Source organism: Triturus cristatus, chromosome 10, assembly GCF_964204655.1.
Source record: "Triturus cristatus chromosome 10, aTriCri1.1, whole genome shotgun sequence".
In the NCBI taxonomy this organism is placed as follows: Eukaryota; Metazoa; Chordata; class Amphibia; order Caudata; family Salamandridae; genus Triturus; species Triturus cristatus.
This window is the reverse complement of record NC_140593.1, coordinates 1213941505-1213963474: the sequence shown is the minus strand read 5'-3', so window position 1 is coordinate 1213963474 and position 21970 is coordinate 1213941505. Positions and strand designations below refer to the sequence as shown.

General features: G+C 44.4%; 1 protein-coding gene across 1 annotated transcript in view; it reads left to right on the top strand.

Annotated features, from left to right (window-relative positions):
• The window catches only part of ATP6AP1 (ATPase H+ transporting accessory protein 1), an 83860-nt gene that overhangs the window by 6471 nt on the left and 55419 nt on the right, over positions 1–21970 (top strand). The window contains exons 2-3 of the mRNA XM_085629714.1: positions 1052–1178; positions 19306–19380. Of these exons, the coding sequence (XP_085485840.1) occupies positions 1052–1178; positions 19306–19380 (202 nt within the window). The remainder of the gene's footprint in view (positions 1–1051; positions 1179–19305; positions 19381–21970) is intronic.

Genomic DNA, 21970 nt, shown 5'->3' with positions numbered 1-21970 from the left:
TCCATAATGCGCTGCTGTTAAACGCTATATCCTATAACTTAATAATATTATTGTTTTGTTAATGAGAGAGTGTGTTTCATGCAGGGAGTGAAGTTGCATTTTTTTTGTCATCCAGAATCTAACCTCCTCCCCTCTCCCAGATAATAAAGGAATTTGTCTGTGACTGAAAAGTCATAATGCCACAATACATTTGACTGCAACGGGGGCCCTGGAGGACAAAGGTGGCACATAGAAATCTTCAAGTGGGAAACATGAATGCGAAGCAAGAGTAGTGTCACCTTTGCAGTGCAGAGGTTCATGCACGCGCTGCCAAATATTGCTTGTTCTGGCAGCACAATCCTCAGCATATTTGGCACAGCTGCCTGCCTCCTGTGCACTCTAGTACTTGCAGTGCTTGATATTCTCAGTCTAAAACTTTTCAAGTGGAGGGGGTCAGTGGTAGGTGGAGGGCAGAGGAGCATGCTGCTCCACAGTCCTTATTAAATCCTCAAATAATCAGTCATTTGTAAAGGCAATCACTGCTTAGTAAGTACTGAAACTCCCATGTGCTTCTCAGCAGCTGTCAGAGAAGAGTACTCATCCCTTTTCAGGATGAAGGTGCTGGCATGCTGTCCTGATCATTTTGGTTCAGTATCCTCCAGGAAACAAAGTGCACAACCCAAGGGCTCAGACAGCCCTGTTCTATTCAAGTATTGCCGGGTCTGGCGGCACACTCCTCGGCTTAGTGTCATTGTCCTTAATTTGGCACAACTGCTGGGCTCTGCAAGCATGATGGTGCTTTCAGTGTTTCAATATTTTCTTTCTAATACGGGCTGGTGAGGAGAATAAAAGGGTGCCACACATTCATATACACATCTGAATTTATGTGCTTATTTTATGTTTGTTGTGTGTCCTGATAAAGCGGTGCTTAATGTTTTTTTGCTTTTGGATTTCAACTCCAAACTAAGGATCGCTTCTACTGTAAATGGGTTGTTGTGTAATGTGGGGTACCCAAGCAATCTCAGGAGCTGTGCCTTCGTTTCTTGATGTACTATCTCGTTCTTCTTTGCAGGTCCCTGTGGAACTCCATCAGTGACCCGCATGAAGGGCATGTGACAACCGACTCACAGTTGAATTCTTTCCTGGATCCAGCCCTGACGAGCGGCCCCAAGAACGTCTTGCTCTTTCTTCAGGAAAAGGTAATGGCTGGAAAGTCCTTTTGATGTCTGCCTTCCGTGTTAGCAAAATGATTAGTTGTATTTTGTTACGCCCCTCTTATTTTTTGAGCGTGGCATAGAGGATCCTCGGATTGTGTTGCCAGAATCTTCTGACCTCTCTCCTTCACCCCCAAAGTCTGACACCTTTGTACCCGTAGTTGGCTCACATTGTAGGCTTCGTGATGGTGCTTACTGAATATGTTCTTGGTCTCTTTTAGTAACACCCCAACTCTTTCATTCAGCAACTGTGAGTAATGTTTTCTCTTCTCAACACTTGCTTACTTGGTTGAGTTTTCCACTGCCCAGAATTTGTTTACTATTGTATTTTTCAAACATGGTGTTTAGGAAACACCTATTTGCTGCTCACCCATCTTTGTGCATTCCGATCCGTGTGCAGAGCTCATATGTTCACCATAGGTTTGCTTTTGGGGGTTCCTCCAACAGCACTGGAAGCTCTGAAGTCTGTACCCAAGGTCCAGAAGGAAGGTTTCATCTGAAATCTCTCCGGTTCTATATTACGCAGTAGGGTTGTATTACAGCAGTGAGCTGGAATACCTCATGCCGTGGATTTTTCAGGGACATTTTCTCTTGTGTAGATGTTTGAGCAGCGGGTCCTGCATGCACTATTGGTTAGCTCTAGGCATATTGCAAGTGAGAACAACTTGTTAGGTTTATACAAATACTGTGGCATGAATTGCAAATATATATATATAGTTTGCTTGCCCTTGTAGATGTTATACTGTTAGAGCAGTTGGCTGGCCATTAAGGAAACAATGGGAAATAAGGACAAGTCCCAAGTTAATAGTGTCTTGTGGGGGGTTATCTATAATGAGGTGAAGCATTGCGACAGTGTTGGTGTCTCATGGCTGGTCATAGTGCTGCAAGTTGTTGACGAGAGTGATTTGAAAAGTAGACACTTTGGTGAAATGCAGGCTAATTTTGCTGGTTTGGTGTTTGATTTTGAATGTCCGATCGTACTGGTCAGCGTGTTGCTTGGTTGGTTTGTGTGTATAGGGTGATCAGGAGGCAAAGCAGGACTTTCGTAGTTGTGTTGATTAGGGGGTGCTTTGAGATGATGGGGTATGTGTGCCCCATTTTCTGAACGGGTATTAAGGGTCAGATAGGGTTTTGTTATGATAGTTGAGCATTAAATTGAAGCTGATGTGACCAGGGGAAAGGAGAACAAGTGTTTGCAATGCGATTGGTCTTGCATTTGTGAAAGTAAGAGTTATTGACATTGTGAATGACTATGTTTTTTACCTTTATTTTGCTTTGGTTTTGCTGTGGCTTGATCATTTCGAAAATAAGTGCATGACATACCAAAACAAGCATTTGCAATGCAATAGGTCTTGCATTTGTGCAAGTTTCAGCTATTGGCATCGTAAATGAAAATGTATTTTATTTGTGTTTAGAAAACCTGCAAACGGAGCACTGCTTGCAGGTTTTTAAACACATACATTAAAGGCATTATCATTAACAATTCCAATACATTAAACTCTCGCAAATGCGAGACGTATGTGACACTCACACTTTAGCTGTACATATTGTAAACTGAAGTGCGATTGTCAGGCGCAAGTATTGTGGAAAGTGGCTTTTTAAACGTTTTTTTGTTTTCTTTTTATGTTCCCATTGTGTCCACAAGAAAATTACAATGGTAAAACCTGACACCAGTTGTACTGGACTTTTGGCAGTAGTCTCCTTTAATTATCGACGTTTCTCCTGTTACTTCCGCGCTCTTGACAGCTGGATGGATAGCCTGTGTGCAGGGAGAGCGCGGGTGCTGTAGGAGAGGATGCCCAGGGAAATAATGAGAGACTGGAGGAGAGAATGAGAGACTGGAGGAGAGAAACGGAATACCTTGCACGCCTTGCGCATCTTGCAGGTTAAAGTTATACCCTTTTGCCAAAGTGTTGTGGAGACGTGGACAGACAGTTGTGGACTCAAAAAGATTAACCCCAATGACAATAAATGACAAGGATACACGCGCTCACATCGGAAACGTAACATTTTTAATAAAAACACAAAAAGCAATAGCGGTCTGCTTACGAGAATAACAGCACTCGAAGCAGTAGCCGTACCAGATATGACAGGACATGCAGTCAAGGAGACCTGCCCACAACAAGGCTGAATAAGGGGCGCAGCTAAGAATGACACCTACATGTCGAAAGCATGGGCCGTGTGGCTCTCTGGCGACCAGTCATAGCGAAAGCTAAGTTTGGCTTCAATAAGCTCAAGCTTGCCTTGGTTAGGAGCCCATTACCTGAAACCTCGTTCACAAAAATCACTGGTGTTTCAAGTGTGGACTCAGACCTGGTCACTGGCTCGGTCAGACAGAGACGCTGTCTGAATCCCAGGCCGCATATTACCTAGCAGAACAGTCGGCCACTGAGTAATGGGTCATCATCTCTGGACTCGTACTGGTGGAGCACTCCCACCTACAGAAGGCGGGCACGTTTAGCAGCTAAACACAGCACAACATTTGCTCTGGCACAGAAGCTAAGGAGCTGACACGATTTCTCCCAATCCCAAGTCTTGGTCCTGAAAGTGCAATAAAAAGTTGATCATCCGTTCTTGGAAAGGAGCGTTTCTCGTTCTCTAATGTAAACAATCAATATTGTTGAATCTAATAAGAATCCAGTCCATAGGCAAGCTTTCTTTGTTTGAAAGTTCTTTAGTTTATGTGTAGATATCAATATTTCTCCCAAAAAGTTTTTTCCAATCGGGATTTATCGGACCGGCTGCGTCACTGACGTTCAGAATAGAAGAACGCTACGAAGGAGCCCTGATGACGTCCAGGTGTGGACGAAACGCGTAGGCTGATGTAATTTGGCTGATGTAATTGATTTTACACAATTTCTTCGATTGGAAAAAACTTTTTGGGAGAAATATTCATCTACAAATAAACTACAGAACTTTCAAACAACAAAGCTTGCCTATGGACTGGATTCTTATTAGATACAATAATATTGATTGTTTACATTAGAGAACGCGAAAAGCTCCTTTCCAAGAACGTATGATCATATGAGGATTGTGTCGTAGGAGCGGTGGACCACGGAAAGTTGAGCGTTGAACAAATTCAATACTTCTAATTGACAAACCTGAAACACTCACTAGTGCGCACACATGTGAGGCCCTCACCGCCTTCTATATTGGATACAATAAAAAGTTGACCATGCTTCCCAGCCAATCCTCAACATGGCGAGCTTCCTTTAGCTAATGAATGGCTGATAAGTTTGTCCAGCCAATTGTATGAGAGGTGTTCTCTCCCTCCACACACGGAATACCATAGTTCCTGCATATTTGTGATCGCTAGTTAAATGTTATTTTTCTGCGTGGTTGAGTGGGATTTTCAGCTGAGACACCGCCCTAGTACTACGAGTTACTTAAAAAGTACAGAAATTGAATTTTTGTTTTCTATTTTATTACTTTTGATGCAATCTCGGCTCCTGCGCGGGTGCCGTGATTGTAGCTAAAGTAAGAAAATAGGAAAAAAAAATGGCGGCTGCATGCTTTTTTGCCTTCTATTTATTTACTTTTCTATTACGATGATGGTGCCCGCGCTTAGGCTTCGAACATCTTAAGCTAAAGCGTGGGTGCCGCGATTGCTGTAAAAGTAAAGAGATAGAAAAACATTTTTTTCTATATCTTTACTTTTAAAGCTATTGCGACACCCGCGCTTTAGCTTAAGATGTTCAAAGCCTAAGCACAGGTGCTGTCATTATAAAAGAAAAGTAAATTAATAAATACATTTTTTTTAAAAGGTTGGCGCCCGCTTCTGGGATCGCAAGTAAAAAAATGAAAGTGCGGTGGCATGCGCTAGTTAAATAAAACATCTGAATAAACCATTGCAGGAGAGCTGTCCTATGTCTGCAAAAGCAGACAGGAGAAAGCCTTTTAACAAAAGAGTGCTCGGAGGCTGTAATTGAAACCTGCCGAGTAACAACACATGTAAAGGGGCGGTGTCCTCTTGGTCGGTGTCCTCTTGGGCAGTAACAGAAGAAAGGGAGGTACTAAGGAGGGACTGATAAGCTTATTAACAAAATGAAAGGCCAAGGTTTACAAGGGACAGTGACAGGAGCTAATTAAAAAGAGGGGCGGAGAGTGGGCGGACCTTACAGTCCATATTTCAATACAGCATGTCTCGAAGAGACAGCGCAAGCGCTGCCTAGGCGAGACTGTTCTACTGCTGCTCAGCCGGAGTGTCTGTGTGAGCGAATGTTGGTGAATGGAATGTTTGTGTCTGAGTGTTAGTTGGCGATTGGTTGAGCAGCAGTGAGGCTGCTCCTGGTGGGGCTCTAATCTTGTAACATCCTACCTGAATAAAGATACATGAAGATACCTACATGGAATGGACTCTACTTTATTTACAACATACTTTGGCGACGATTGGAGAAGAACCTACATGTGCCATCTGTTGGACTAGAATTTACAAGCCCAAAGTAACTGGATCATCTTGAAGACACTGGCAGCACCAGCCCCACCAGTGACAACTCTACCGGTCAGCCCCAACTCGGGCGTGCCAGTTCCTGCTTTACTTTCCTGCCCCTCTCCTGCTCCTTGGGGACAGTGGTACCTGTCCTGCCACTTTGGGACAGTGTTTCCAGAAGTGCAGTTTCCCAGAAGAGCGACCAGTTCCTACTGCCTGCTTGTCCTGCCTGCCTGCCAGTTCCTGCTGCATTTTCTCTTCCTGTTCTGCTCCCTTGGAACAGTTTTCCCTGTGTCCCTGTGCAGCTTCTTTTCAATGTGTCGGTGCCTCCTGGTCTTAGCTTTTCCCCACCCTGCTGCTTTGGAGCGGTTTTCCCTCTCCTGTTGCATCAGATGACAGTGCTACATTTACTGCACTACTGCCAGGTGCTCCTGAGGCCACTTTTGCCTGATTCCTGCGTAATGCATAGAGGCTGCGGTTTCTGCTTCGTCTCCCCTGGTGAGCCTATGCGTGTATTTGTTATGGGTAAGACTAATGCTGTAGTTCAGAAATTTAACTGTGCTTACTATGTTTTTTTAAATTTAATTATTGGGCTTTACATTGAAAAAAAATAATAATAATAAATAAATATATATATATATATACACACCCTCCTCCCCCCTTTCATCAGCTGTTGCGCAAAGACTTCTTTCCGCTCTCTATGAACGTACTTGTTGTATGGCACGATGATGCCGGGAGCCGCGCGGTGTCACCGGTGCGTGCTGCCATCTTGTGATTGCCACATTTTAACTCATAACCTCGCCGAGCCGTGTGGGTGTTGGAATGCCCTCTGTATTCTTGTTCTTGTGTTTGGTGTGCGGCAGTTTGGAGTTCCTGACGTGACTACTTCGGATCTAAGGAAGCTCCTTCATGATGTTCGATCTTGCTGCGTGCTTCAACGTCGATGTCATGACTTTTCTGACTGTTTTCTCTACTGCGCCTGATGACGTGCGCGCTGTGGGGTCACATCTAAAATTCACTGCTAAGCATTTCCTCTGTATGGAAAGACAGACTGAGCTTGGAGTGACGAGCCATTCCTGTTTCCGGAGCTCTGTTTCAATTTGAAGGATTGTGATTAATTTCTAATCTGTCTGGTGAGGAAATCTTCAACTCGCAACAAAATTCTCAGATACCAGATTTCGGGTATCTGTGTAATTTTTTTTCTTTTTACCTAATTATCCCTGCTATAGTTATGTTTGGTTGCTGCCTGTCTTTGAATACTTTTGCCATGTTAGTATTGTAAAGTGTAATTTGGTATTACTCACATGATTTCGATTTCACCAGTCGCTCTATTAATTTTGCCAATATTTCAAATGATCAATACTTTACTGTTTTTCTTGTGTTTTGCTATTGGCATGTTTAACAGTGTTTACTGCTTGTTTCTTCCTCATTTCTTATGGTCACGTAATGCCATGTTTAATTTGTTGCCAGTTATATCTTGCCATTATTGAGTTTATTATCATTCCTGCTGTCGTTGCTGTTGTCCTTCTTAATGACAGTTAATACTTTATTACTTGTGCGAGTGTTGTGTTTTGTCCCTCGCACGTAAAGGTTTGCGTGGGGAGTGCTTTACCTTGCATGCCAAGGTTTGTTTTGGCAGGGTTGTGTTTTTTCCCTCGCATGTCAAGGTTTGTTTTGGCAGGGTTGTGTTTTTTTCCCTCGCATGTCAAGGTTTGCGTAGGGGGTGCTTTCCCTTGCACGTCAAGGTTTGCGCTGTGAGTCCCTTCCACACATCACACCCCATTTTGCGTTGGGGGAAGTTCTTTGCGTTTTGAGTCAACTGTTGTGAGCCTGATTGGTTCCGTGTAGACTGTTCTCTATACATCACTCCCCAACTTTCTGTTGGGGGAAGTGTTTATGTGCTTACTTTATGTGCATTTATTTTCTTAATTTCAAGGTTGCTTCTTGCTTTCGTCTGTATTGCACTTTTCTTCTCTTGGACGTCAAGGTTTACTTTGCTAGAGTTGTGTTTTTTCCCTCGCACGTCAGGGTTGCATTGGGGGTCCTTTTGGTTATGTGTGGAGTCCCTTCCACACATCACACCCCAATTTGTTGTTGGGGAAGTCCGTCTTTCCATACATTTCTCGCAAGTCAGGGTTGCGCAGGAAGTGTTTTTCTGGTTTCGTGTGGAGTCCTTCCACAAATCACACCTCAACTTAACTTGGGTTGTTGGGGGAAGTTTTGGTGCGATTGTGCTTGTTACCATGTTCTGTGTGGATATTTTCCATGCCTGCACACCGTTTTTGTTCTATGATTGGATGGTTCCTCTTCACACTTTTGTTGTTGGCACACTTGTACTTTTCTTGTTTGTTCTGGCCAGCTTACATGAATCTTGTACTTTGGTTTGCTGGTAGTTATGGTGTGGGAGTGTTGGCTGTGTTGTGATAAGGGAGATGGTGTATTCCTGTGTCTCTTCCTACCGTCTTCATTGTTTCTGCATGAATTTGCCATCTTTAATTTTTCGAGCTACTTTTCAGAACTAAGTCAGGTATTTATTTCTCACCTTTGTTCTGATATTTATCTGGGAGTTTTTGTATTCCCTTAAAGGAAGGAGATGTGTTATACTGCTGCTCAGCCTGAGTGTCTGTGTGTGAATGTTGGTGAATGGAATGTTCGTGTCCGTGAGTGTCACTTGGTGATGGGCTGAGCAGCAGTGAGGCTGCTCCTGGTGGGGCTCTCATCTTGTAACATCCTACCTGAATAAAGATACCTACATGGAATGGACTCTACTTTATTTACAACAGAGACCTAAAAAGAAACCTTCTGGAAAAAAAAGTGGTTGCATAGCTGTTCTTCTGTGCTGGACACAAGGGAATCTCGGACTTCAAGCCGTATCATAAGCAATAAAAGAAAATCCATGAAGCAGGGAAAGGGTGCAGCTCCACACAGGTTACTAGGTGTCGCTCGGGACCTCTATTAGCCACATAAGGTAGTGCACTCTGCAATCCTGGAGAATCAGACCAGAAGCACACAGTAAAAAAAAAAAAAAAATTATGAACCTCCCTAAATGCGAAATAATGTAACATATCGTGCATTAGCTCACAGGAGGCTAGAGTTAAGCGTTTTGATCCACTCTCTGCCATACATGGGCCAGGCAGTATCAAACGAAATACTGATACTGTTTGGTGAGGATTGTGTCAGGAAAAGAGAAATGCTTACCGCAGTGGTTCCGAGCAAGAAAACCGACTCTCCCACTAGGCTCCCTTTTCTAGCGCTGCACATTTAGGCATTAGTCCTTTTCTTCTGTCTGTTGCTGTCTTGTGGCACCAAAGTAATAGCAACTGGATGTTCTACTGTGTCAGACGCAAGGGACTCTCAGACTCCCAGCATAGCATAAGCGATAATAGACGATTCACAAAGCAGGGAAAGGTTGCAGCACCACAGGCTGTTACTAAGTGTCCCTCTGGAGTGCTAAAGGGACCTCTATTAGCCATATAAGGTACTGAACCCTGCAATCCTGAAGAATCCAATAGGAAGCACACTGATGACTAAAGCCAAGCAGTATAAAATTAAACACTGATACGGTTTTGTGAGCCTTGTGTCAGGAAAAGAGAAATGCTTACAGCAGTGGTGCCTGGCAAGAGTCAATAAGAGCCCAGGAAGACTCTGCCAAACAAAGCCTTACAATACGTCTCTCCTGATGCTAACTGGCAAGCCACTTGACCCTACTAATTGTATGTTCGAGGAGGAGAGAAATTCTCTCTTTGGCTGAGCAGCCGTCACCTGGATCTTTAGTTGCAGTGCGGCGAGGAGTGGGAGCAATAGAGCTGAAACTTCTGTTGTATGGTAGTGTCTCCAAAACAATGTGTCGGCCTGCACAGAGTGAGCTGTGTGCTGGGACAGGTAGTGCACCCCATTGGTCCTATGGTGCCCCCGGGGACCCTCCATCAGCCTGGAGCGCTTCCTGTATAGAAGTGTTGCTGCTATTTTTGAAAGCCTTGATTCACTCCTCACCTGGCATCGATGTATTTGCAATACAAATATGTTTACAGAGTCTGTGCATGCTAATTTCAGCCACACTTGTTGTCTGAAGTAACCGCATTTTTGTCAAACTACAAATAGCGACGTAGTGCTGAGGGAACAGCGGTTTGTGGGGACTGCGAGAACATAAAAGCAGGTGCGAGAGAGTGTGGAACAAACGGAGCAAGAGGTGAATGGGCGCAGGGAAAAAAAGGACGCAAAGGGAAAAGCGCTACAGAAAGCGGATACCTGTAATAGTCCAATACTCCAGGGGAGGAGCAAGACACTAGAAGGTGGGACATATAACGCTAAGCAACCATACAGAAACAAGCTTTTCTGAATGACGCAACCTTTAACAAATCGGAAGAGGGGGGGTGAAATTGAAGGCCACATACTGAACACAGCATGTCTCAAAGAGATCGCGCATGCACTGCCTAGTCAAGACCTAAAAATGAAAGGAACCAGGGAAGAGAGCAGATGAATACCCAGGAGTATTAATAAAAGTAAAGAGCTTTCCTTATGTGTGTTTTGAAGCACCAGCACGGGCCCTTTGACCATTTGAGCGTGCTGCAAGATTCCAGCTTCGTAGGGCTATAACCAAAGCCGCTGGAAATATGCAGCAGGACTAAGTAAATTATTTGACAGTAAAAGGCAAATCATGTGGCGTAGTATGACCAATTTTGTTATTGTACAACTTCATTATTTTGTAATTTTTACACTTGTTAACATTGTCTGGGCATTGGTTGTACCTCGTTACTACCAGTTTCTCTTCAATGTAGCAATAAGCAACAGAAAGGTGACCAGTCAAACTTTGTAAAGGTCTTTCCACTCCACAAAAACATGTGTTGCTGCATTTAGTAACCTTTGAACGTTTGTGCTAGAAACAAACGCAAGAACTTTGGTTAAAATCTGCCGATTGTGCAGCACATGATAGATTATGTGTCAAAAATCATGCGCAAAATGCTGCAGCCGCACAATCTCATCATTCCAGTGGCCCTGGCTATCATATCAGTAGCATAATTAAGACTATGTGGACGCCATAAATAGAAATTGGGCATACGTAAATTGAGTTGTAGAGGGGTCATGCTCACTGCGTCTTGGCTCAAAAGAGTAACCCAGCTGGCTGCATTGTATAAAAAGCTAGTTTATAACTAGGCTTTCCTCTTTTCAGTTTCTATTTTTGGTAAATTCTAGTGGTGTTTTTCAAGTGATTTCAATCCCTCAAACAGTGGTTAAACATTTTTGTGCCATTAAAAACAGAAACAACGTTTTTCCGATGTTTATGAAATGTTTTGCTTCTATTATTACTTGCTTTCAGCACTGATTGTGTATGGTATATAAACAGTGTACGCACAGTGTATATGAGATCCAAATACATTTTTACAAATCAAACTTATTGTAGTACACCATACAATTCTTCTTCAGTGAGTCTTTGGCCGTGTGCGCGTTCTTTCCTTCCCATGTAAACTTTTATCTGTGAAAAGGCCCTCTCGACATTGACACTTGAGACGGGCAACACAAAAACAGCCAGTACACAATTTGTTAACCCTGTCCACTGACCTAGGTTTCCATGCCAATACTGGTGCACCTGAAGATTATGATTCTCTGGGCCAGGTTCTGGAACATATGCGTTGACCTGGGCGCATATACCCTTAGAGTTATTGAAGCGGTGAAAAATGAGGCAGTACTTATTTAAAGTCTAGAGAAAATTCCCATTTAGGGAAGGCATCCAGAACTTGTGCAGAGTACCACAGTGAGGCTTCATTGACCTCATAAGCCATGGTTGGGGAAGGGACATTTCTATGCATCAATGCAAGCGATTTCTCATGCATTGTAAAATAAAATGTCACTAATAGGTCTGCGCAGTGAGCTCTGCTCTGTTCGCGGTGTTTGCAGAGTTTTTTGCACTCCGCACTCCACGGAACTCGCGGAGTCCTGAAAAACTCAAGAGCGGGATTTATTCCTTGCTCACCAACATCAAGTTGGCGAGCACAAGTGAGAAAAATCCAAAGCTCGCGTTGAAAAACCTTCTGTTCGTGTTGAGGAAGCTGCGGCTCGAGTAGAACTCCAACTCCAGCGGCAGAAAGAAGCGGCATCCTCTTGCGCTGCGCCTGATGCTGTTCACGTTGATTTTACAGCACAGGACAAACACCCCGTGCTGAAAATCAGCACGCGCTTCACTGCTTGCAGAACTCTGCGTAGCGTTGCAGAGTTTTTTGTCACATAGCGGAAATCTGCAAACTCTGCCCAGGCCTAGTCCTGAATTGCTCCTCAACATTTCTTCTGCTCTGCAACCTTTCTTTGCTTACCAAGTGGCAAGCATTCTAACATGTTGCAGTGCCAAAGTCACTAGAAGTGTCGCCTAGCCTACTCTCAAGGAGATGTTTCACTTCTACACCAATTACGCTGAACAGTTGGTAGACAAGGGTGTTTTCAGACTCTAGTTTTGTATGTCCATTACAGTTAGCGTTTTCTTATAAAACTCCAAGAATGCAGTTGTGTCCTTTTTTTTGTCCTCACTCTCAATATGCAACTGAAGATCCTCCCATTTCTTGCCTATGGCATCCTCATTAAGCAAAGATTCTGTAAACGGTCGCCACATGGATAATCTAGCATTCACGGCCTCTAGGACTGAGAATCACCGGGTAAATGACTATTTCTTTGGTGCCACACAAAGCACAAAATGAAAAATATTTGTGTTTCAGCGCATTACAAAACAGTGCAACAGAATGGACTACAAAGTCAATAGCATTCTTCATCAACTCTGAAGATTGTGAATTTGCTTTGAGCAAACCATCTAGCAAGTGGTAAGGATCTCTTACAGGGATGCACCTCTGCTCAGGTATCGATTTTGACAGGTCGTCACACAACTTGTTCATATGCGTAGCTGAATCACTGCAAATTCAAACAACGTCACTCCAATCTTTGTTTAACTTAGTAAGAACTTTTTGCAGCAGCATTCCAAGTGACATCACGTTCCACGTTTTCCAAATGTCTGGTGTCATGTTTTCACCACTATCCCAGATGCTTGGTGACTGCACTCTTTTCACGTATATCTGTCACTACACCTTGCATTGAATGAGTAAAGCCTGGAGTGTTTGGCAATTTGCCTACTATCAATACTGACTCACTAGAAAAGGGGGCCGATATATCAAAGTTTCAACGATTCTCTGACTGGGTAAATGTGATGGTACATTTTGGGAATGCGTCTTATGAAACCAGCCATTTTACCTGCCAATGAAAGAATGAAATGTGGCCAAAATATCAAATGTGATTTTGATATTTCCTGATTTTCTACAGTTTATAAAAGAAGTAAATAAGACCTAAAACCTGCTTCTAAACCCTGCACCCTTAGACCAAAAATTACAAAACTGAAAAAAGCAAAAGGAAGTAGAAACAATATTTTAGTAACCTCCCTAAACAACAAAATTCAAACAGAGTAATGTTATCCCGCTCTTTCTTGCTGCTAAAAAAGTTACATTGTATCGGCCTCTTCAGAAGGCAAGAAAAATGACTTTCACTCTCCTTTTCCTTTCTTCGAATTGCATTTAGTTTGTGGATGTGCAGGTGTTTTTTCAGTGTTTATACCTTTACACTGGTGAGGGCTGTTTCCCTCTTGGTGGGGTTTTATCGGGTATTATGGGTTTAAACCTTAAACAGGACAGCCTACTTATAATACATACCTGTTACACAGTATTTGCACAGCCTCGTTTGCATTTTGAATCCTCACTGAAATATTTTAACAAACCTTCTGAAGTGAAAGAATGAAGCAAAAAAAGATTTTCTGTCCTCATAACATCTATAATATAAAGAGTTTAATGTGTGATTATTCATTTTACTTGTGAAATGTAAAAGAGCTGCTCGTGCAATCCCTTCAAAGACTCCAGTTCAGACCAAACAGCCAGCAGCAGGAGGTAAAGAGGGAAATATTTTGGGAAAATTAAAATCACACTCCGTAGGCCTTGCAGACTGCTGCCCTGTAAAGCCAGACCTAAAACAAACTATTGAACAAGAACTGAAACGTAAAATGGAAAAAACTACTGACTGAACATCCAGATTTTCAGACATTTCTTAACCTTTTCCATCCTTGCTGCTGTGCGTACTGATGACAAGACATACCAGGTGAGCAGAACGTAGAGTGCACAGGTCTGGGCCATTTAATCTGGCTGCAAAGAAATCTGGAAACATTGAGCGATGGTCCTTTGCATAACAATCGTTCCCGTTTACAGGAAGTCAGTGAAGAGGCAAGGAATAGGATGTGCATGATTGCATTAAAGCTGTTGAGCCACACACTAACGATTCTGCTCTGAGATCACTCCACACGTTCCGCAGCACCTGAGAGTCAACGGATTCCATAAAGGAAGGCTCATCTGCTCTCCTCTTCCTTAAACGATGGTATTGGGTCTCACTCCACACGTTCGGCAGTGCCTGAGAGTCAACGGATTCCATAAAGGAAGGCTCATCTGCTCTCCTCTTCCTTAAACGATGGTATTGGGTCTCACTCCACACGTTCGGCAGTGCCTGAGAGTCAACGGATTCCATAAAGGAAGGCTCATCTGCTCTCCTCTTCCTTAAACGATGGTATTGGGTCTCACTCCACACGTTCGGCAGTGCCTGAGAGTCAACGGATTCCATAAAGGAAGGCTCATCTGCTCTCCTCTTCCTTAAACGATGGTATTGGGTCTCACTCCACACGTTCGGCAGTGCCTGAGAGTCAACGGATTCCATAAAGGAAGGCTCATCTGCTCTCCTCTTCCTTAAACGATGGTATCTGGTCTCACTCCACACGTTCGGCAGTGCCTGAGAGTCAACGGATTCCATAAAGGAAGGCTCATCTGCTCTCCTCTTCCTTAAACGATGGTATCGGGTCTCACTCCACACATTCGGCAGTGCCTGAGAGTCAACGGATTCCATAAAGGAAGGCTCATCTGCTCTCCTCTTCCTTAAACGATGGTATTGGGTCTCACTCCACACGTTCGGCAGTGCCTGGGAGTCAACGGATTCCATAAAGGAAGGCTCATCTGCTCTCCTCTTCCTTAAACGATGGTATTGGGTCTCACTCCACACGTTCGGCAGTGCCTGAGAGTCAACGGATTCCATAAAGGAAGGCTCATCTGCTCTCCTCTTCCTTAAACGATGGTATTGGGTCTCACTCCACACGTTCGGCAGTGCCTGAGAGTCAACGGATTCCATAAAGGAAGGCTCATCTGCTCTCCTCTTCCTTAAACGATGGTATTGGGTCTCACTCCACACGTTCGGCAGTGCCTGAGAGTCAACGGATTCCATAAAGGAAGGCTCATCTGCTCTCCTCTTCCTTAAACGATGGTATTGGGTCTCACTCCACACATTCGGCAGTGCCTGAGAGTCAACGGATTCCATAAAGGAAGGCTCATCTGCTCTCCTCTTCCTTAAACAGTGGTGGCGGCAGAAATCCTATTGGTCTCTAACTCTTCCTCATATTGACAAGTTTTGCTTGTTTGTTTCCTTTGTATAGTTATCTACCACCATAACAATTGGCATTGTTAGCTGCTTCATATTCCTCTGCTGGATGGATGGATCCTTTTCCCTCACAAGATTGCGATCTTAGACCTCCCACTGTCTATTGGTTTCATCAAAGCAGGGTATGCAGATTTGGCCTTCAGCTCCCATTTGGCACATCGAGACTGGTGCATAGTAGCTTACAAGCAAGTTCACTCTCTCTCAGAGCACTTCCAAATGGAAAGAACCCTCACCCAAAGGCTGCCAGGGTCTGTATATGTATATTTTTATAATCTCTTAGAATCATTTCCCCTCGGTTAGCTTAAAGTTTGCCATATGACTGGTCCGAGAACTCCCCATAGTGGCTGTTGGCTTCTTTAATTACCAATACGTCTAAAAATATTTGGCTTGGAAATCTCCTGAGCAGCTTTTGACTTGAGGTTGTTGAATGGGATGGGCGACCATGTGGGACTTGGAATCCCTGGTGCCCGGACACCACTCTGGGTTGCCCTCCAAATCCTATGCATTCATATCTTATAGATCTGGGAGTTTAATTTTGATGTGAAATTTCAGTATAGGGCAAATTTCGTCATTTATTAAGAATTGCTGATTTAGGGGCAGTACATGTGACCCTTTCTCCGTTTTATTACAGCACTTGTAAAGAAAGCAAAACAAGTGCCCCAAACATTTGTAGCTTGGACTGCATGATGACTGTTGCATTTGGAAGTTCCTGAAAGGGCTCAGGCAGCTTGTCCTCGGGGGCTATAGAAATCACAGTACTTTTAAGACTTCGCTCTGTTGATCTGCTTTTGAATGAGAAGGACACATACGGCCAGGTTTGTGTGTGTGTGTTGCGCTTTGCTATCCTTGATCTTCTGCTCTCATCATTTGCACAGCACACAGCTGCCTTCAGTATGGACTTGTGGCGCTCCTGGGGCGAGCACTTTCCCACAGTCCTGGGCATTCTCACTGTACAGGATCTCTACTTTGATGTATTACCTGATGTGAGCTGTATATGGTTTTGTGGTTGTGGAGGACGCTCCTCTTCAGACTCTCTGCTCACTGCATTGTGTGCATTGCTTGCTCCTATTCAAAGGTCTTTTTTTCATGGACCTTTGGCAGCTGTGAGGGGCGTCGGTAATCCTGAGGTGCCAGATTCACAGAGTTTTTGCACACCTAAGTGAAACTGCTGTGGGCAGAATCCTCCGTTAACGAGGTTGAAATCCTTTTACACATGTGCAGAATGGGGAATTGGAGGGAGTGTCCCTTAATTGGTTATGGGGTTTGAATTGCTGAATCTTGAACGCAAACCTAATTTTTCAGAATGTTGCCCAGCAAGTGGTTTTCTCTTGCATAGAAATTCCACCAATAGGTGCCATTTCTTTGTGAGGAAATCTACTCATACAGGTAGATTAGTGGGCATTTCATTGCTGGTCCATGTGTCAAAGTTGGTGAACAACCACAGAATTGCAAATTGGTAGGTCTCGGACAGTTTTTTTTTTTCTTTTCCCTAGGCAAATCTACAATCTGGTTACTGTCAAGTTTGGGAGCAAATTAATATTCAAGGTGGAATTGGTAAGGGACATTCCCACCCCCAAATTGATGGCGTAATGCACAATACGCAAAACTAGTGACTGCTTCCTTTTTTGCTAAACGTGAATGGCAAGCCACTTGAAACACTTTCTAGACACACAGACCCTGGTAAGCCAGGGTTGGATTATTAAGTTTACTGTAGTACAAGCAATAAATGCGTTTCCTGCCCTGGACCTCCTAGCAGTGACAACCAGAAACCAGTGGTGGGAGGAAGGCAACATCCTACTAATGTGTGAACACAGTGGTCTGAATGTGAAAGCAGTAGGAGCACTCGTAAACACGTATTGCTCAGAAATGCATCGAAGGGAGAGGGAGGCGTAGTCGTTTCTGCCCGATTCTGGTCCAAAGGAAATTTGAGGAGCAAAGTTTTGTCTGTGAGACCATTTGTCATATGGAGTGAGAGATTTGAATAAAATGTCTGTTTTGCCCGCGGTACAAATGGAGGAAGCTCAGGCACAGAGAGTGCAAGTCATGCCCATATAGGTGGGACGTGCACAACTGTTATTTGCTCCCATTCACAACGGACAGTCGAGAAGCGTTGTCTCCGCTGCTCTACATTAAAGTGTTTGAAGGAGAGTTACCTAAGAAAATCACCTGAAAGTCTGCTCCTAATCGCATCTTTCTGGTTGATTATATATGAACCATATCCTGTTGCTTTTCAGAGCCTAATGTGTTATTTGTGGCTACTGTTATACATCCTCTAACGTAGACCCACTAGCCTGTATAGGAGTCCATAGTCTGTCCTGGCTCATGTACTTTATATTCAGCTGCGCTGCTCCGACTGGAGGTCTGTGCTGGCTGAGATTCTTAAACCACAGCATTCTACTGCAGTGCCCTGAGGACACTGCCCTGGAGCTCTGAGAGGGCTGTCAATAGGACCCGCTGGTACCGCGAGGCAAGAACTGTGAGGTTGGTGTCTGAGTCCTCGATTTCTTTGGTATCTTGATGGTACTTAGACTGGTATTCTGCCCCTTATACCAACAAGCGTAGACTAGCTTCACGGGGGCGGAGTGTATCCAGAAAGAGGTCTCCTGGTATGTGGTGAATGGTGTCATGTGATGGATATATTGAAAGGGGAGGGTAGACACGTAGTGCTGCACCCTGCTGTCCCATGATTCCACCACCAGCAAACGAAATTGTGCTACCACAAACTTACCTGAATGACAGAAATCACACGCCTCCTTCTCTTTTCAAAGAGTGTGTTTAGGCCCCTACATGCCCAGTTTGCCACGACGAGGCCAGACCCCTTGCCTTTTTGTGCCTTCTCCTCATCCCCTCCGCCCGGCCCCTAACCCCCGACCTTTGGTTGACAATTTCACAACAGCCTATGCCAGCTTCCTCATTTCAGTGTGACTGATCGTTGCTCACGCATTTCCTGCAACAGATTTCTGTGTTTCCCTGTTAACAGAAATATCCACTTCTGTTAATCTGGAACACCATGAATCAACATGACTAGAACACTTAAGGAATATTTGTGTCAGAACAGCTGTGCTGTTTTACACCTTCCTTAAAATGAACTCCCACCCCAGCTCTGTCCCTATGAAACATCTGCTACACTCCAGGCTTCGGTGAAATTTTAATTATACCAGTGAAATTATCCAAATTCCACAGTACACAGTTTTGTGAGTTACTAGCTGGAGACTTTTTGCACAGAACCATGACTCTTTTATGCCAGTTGTGTTCTTGCTTAAAATCACACAAGATAGTGACAGTTCACATTTTGATCTGAGAGTCAAATTGTTTGTGAAATTGTATTCAAATTTTTCTACAAAAAGTTTCTAATTTCGTACACTTCTCTACACTACTCCACTGTGTGCAAATACTCTACGCCACTGCATACTACACTACACTCTACGCCACTGCACACTACCCTACACCACTACACTCTACGCCACTGCACACTACCCTACACCACTACACTCTACGCCACTGCACACTACCCTACACCACTACACTCTACGCCACTGCACACTACCCTACACCACTACACTCTACGCCACTGCACACTACCCTACACCACTACACTCTACGCCACTGCACACTACCCTACACCACTACACTCTACGCCACTGCACACTACCCTACACCACTACACTCTACGCCACTGCACACTACCCTACACCACTACACTCTACGCCACTGCACACTACCCTACACCACTACACTCTACGCCACTGCACTCTTCTCTGAAAACTTACTCTATGCCACTTTACTCTTTTCCACTGAATTCTACACCACTCTGCGCCAGGGCACCCTGTGCCACTCTACTCTTCACCCCGCACTCTGCCACACTACTTGGCTCTATTCCACCTAATACATGTCTGTGTTAGTGTTGCATTGTTATAAACATGATTACTGGTAGCAGATGTTATTACCCTAGTTAATGATTGGGAACTATTTACTTGTCCCCGTACTTAAGCCTTAAATAAAGCTCTCTGCGGCAACTTGTCACAGCACCCATGTTTGACACGGTTGTCACCTACAGCTTGCCAACCTCCGCTTGCACCCAGTGTAGTGGCCTTTGCTTGCATGCTTGCTTTAATTCTGTTTTGTGATGTGGTTTTGATATATTGCTAGTCTAATACATAACCTGTTGCTTGCTTTCCTTTGCAGCTCAGCATTGAAGATTTCACAGCTTATGGTGGAGTATTTGGCAACAAACAGGATAGCGCCTTTCCAAATTTGGAGGTGAGGACACTATCTTCACTTTATAATTCATCTGAGGGCCTTGAGCCCTTCTTACCTCCATTTCTTCGTTCTGCTTTGCTTGAAGGTTGTAACCAAATTGAGATGGGTGGTTAGGCTCCCTCCTCCCTCTCCTGGAAATGCATTCCACTTTTGCTTACCATTTGGCTCTGCAGTTTGTAATTCACATTGTCTGGATTTCTATTTGCTGGCTTTGTTTTAAGCTGTGCAGTGTGTTTGGCCTTCTCAAGGGGTAAAGCCATTTCCTCCCCTTGTGTTCTTCCACCAGAGCTCCCTTCTGTAACCAGGCCTGTTAATCATATTTTTATCTTGTCACATTTGCTGTGCATTTCAAAGAACGAGGACAGATGTCAGGGTCTGTCTTCCGAAGGTGCTTGGTGTTTAACTTTCCTTTTCTGACTTCAAAGTGAGAGGATTTATGGACAATCTTGCTGGATACTGGTGGTAGGAAATGTTTTTTTTTTTCTTTCTTCGTGGCACGCAACATTTAAAAGAACTGCAGGGATTTAAAAATATATCCGAATGAGAGAAACACAAATGAAGCATGTTTTTTTTTTTTTCTCAATTCTTAGTGTGTGTTCGAAACAAATACTTTAATATGATCAATACACTGCTTGATTCCATTTCCAAACATTATCTCTCGTGCACTGTATAGTTTTATTAGTAAAAGTGTATGTCTGTGCAAATGTAATGGTCATTCCAATTGAAAATAGGTTGTCTGTAATGGCAGTGTTCTACCACTCCACACTACTTCCACTACACGCTACGCCTCGCTGCTCTGCACCACTCTACTCTGTCAATACATTATGCGGCCCTCTACACCACTGCATTCTACAATTCTCCAGTCTAGGCCACTCTACTTTGCATTACTTTACTCTGTGCCAATACTGCACTCGATACAAATGCACTCTATACCATGCACTCTACTCTCTTCCACTCCACTATACTTTGAACTACTTCACTCTGCGCCAATACTGCACTCTATGCCAATGCACTCTATGCCAATGCACTCTATGCCAATGCACTCTACTCTGTTCCACTCCACTCTACACAAATCTACTGTATGTGACTCTAGTCTACTCTGCACCCTACCCTGCCACTCTTCTGTGCACTAATGCACACTACTCCACTCTACACCATTGTACTCTGCGCCACTGTATTCTATTCCACCCGCCTCTGCATTCTACCGCCTTTAATTGTACTCCGCTGAATTCTATGCCGCTGCACACTGCCCCTGCTCTCTGTCTCTATACTCTACAACACTACACCAATGCACTTTGCGCGGACTGCACTCTACTCTGCGCGGACTGCACTCTACTCTGCGCGGACTGCACTCTACTCTGCGCGGACTGCACTCTACTCTGCGCGGACTGCACTCTACTCTGCGCGGACTGCACTCTACTCTGCGCGGACTGCACTCTGCGCTACTCTACTCTACCAGTGCACTCTATTCCACTCTACTGCATCAATCCACTCCACTCTACTCAACTGTACTCTGCGGCACTCTGCTCTGCGTCACTGCGCTCTGCGTCACTGCGCTCTGCGTCACTGCGCTCTGCGTCACTGCGCTCTGCGTCACTGCGCTCTGCGTCACTGCGCTCTGCGTCACTGCGCTCTGCGTCACTGCGCTCTGCGTCACTGCGCTCTGCGCCACTGCACTCTGCTATGCAACAATCTAAGCTGCGCCACTGCATTCTACACCACTGAATTCTATTCTGCTGCACTCAATGCCACTATACTCTCCAACATTCTCTGCAAATGTACTCTATACAAGTGCTTTCTACTGTATGCGACTCCACTCTATGCAAGTCCAATACACAGCACTCTGCCACTCAACGGCACTCCACGCCACTCTTCTTTACATCGCTAACTTTTAGCCATGCTAAATAGCAACCAAGCTGATGGGCAACATGGCTAAAACACATTGGTAAAGCCAGTTTCCTTTATAGGCGAGACCTATTGGCTTTGCCAATGCTTGCTGTTTTCTGCTTCTTGCTAGAGGAACAATTTCATATCCTAAAGACTAATTTCTTTTAAGAATCTGCTCAGATCATGCGTTTCTGAGATTTATTTATTTTTTAAATAATTACCAGCTTCGGTTACTTTCTTGTATTTTGCTGTGAATTTCTTTGCTTTTGTGTTCTTGATGGGGTAGAGTCTAAAGAACTGTGGTCTACCTTAGAAGGTGGAACTTATAATACATTCATGTGCATCTCTTATGGAACTGGTTACCCCCAATCCATTCATGGACATCCTCTCTGTGGGCTTGCACACCCACAGTCCAATCATGGACACCCCCCTATGGGTCCGCACACCCATTAGCCATTCATGGACACCCACCCTGTGGGACTGCGCACCCACAATCCAGTCATTGACACCCTCCTCATGGGGCCGCCTACCCGCAATCCATTCATGGACATTCTCCCTATGGGTCCGCACGCCCACAGTCCATTCATGGACACCCTCCCTGTGGGTCCGCATACCCACAGTCCATTCTGGGAACCCTCCTTGTGGGTCAGCACACCCACAGTCCATTCGTGGACACCCTCCCTGTGGGTCCGCACACTCACAA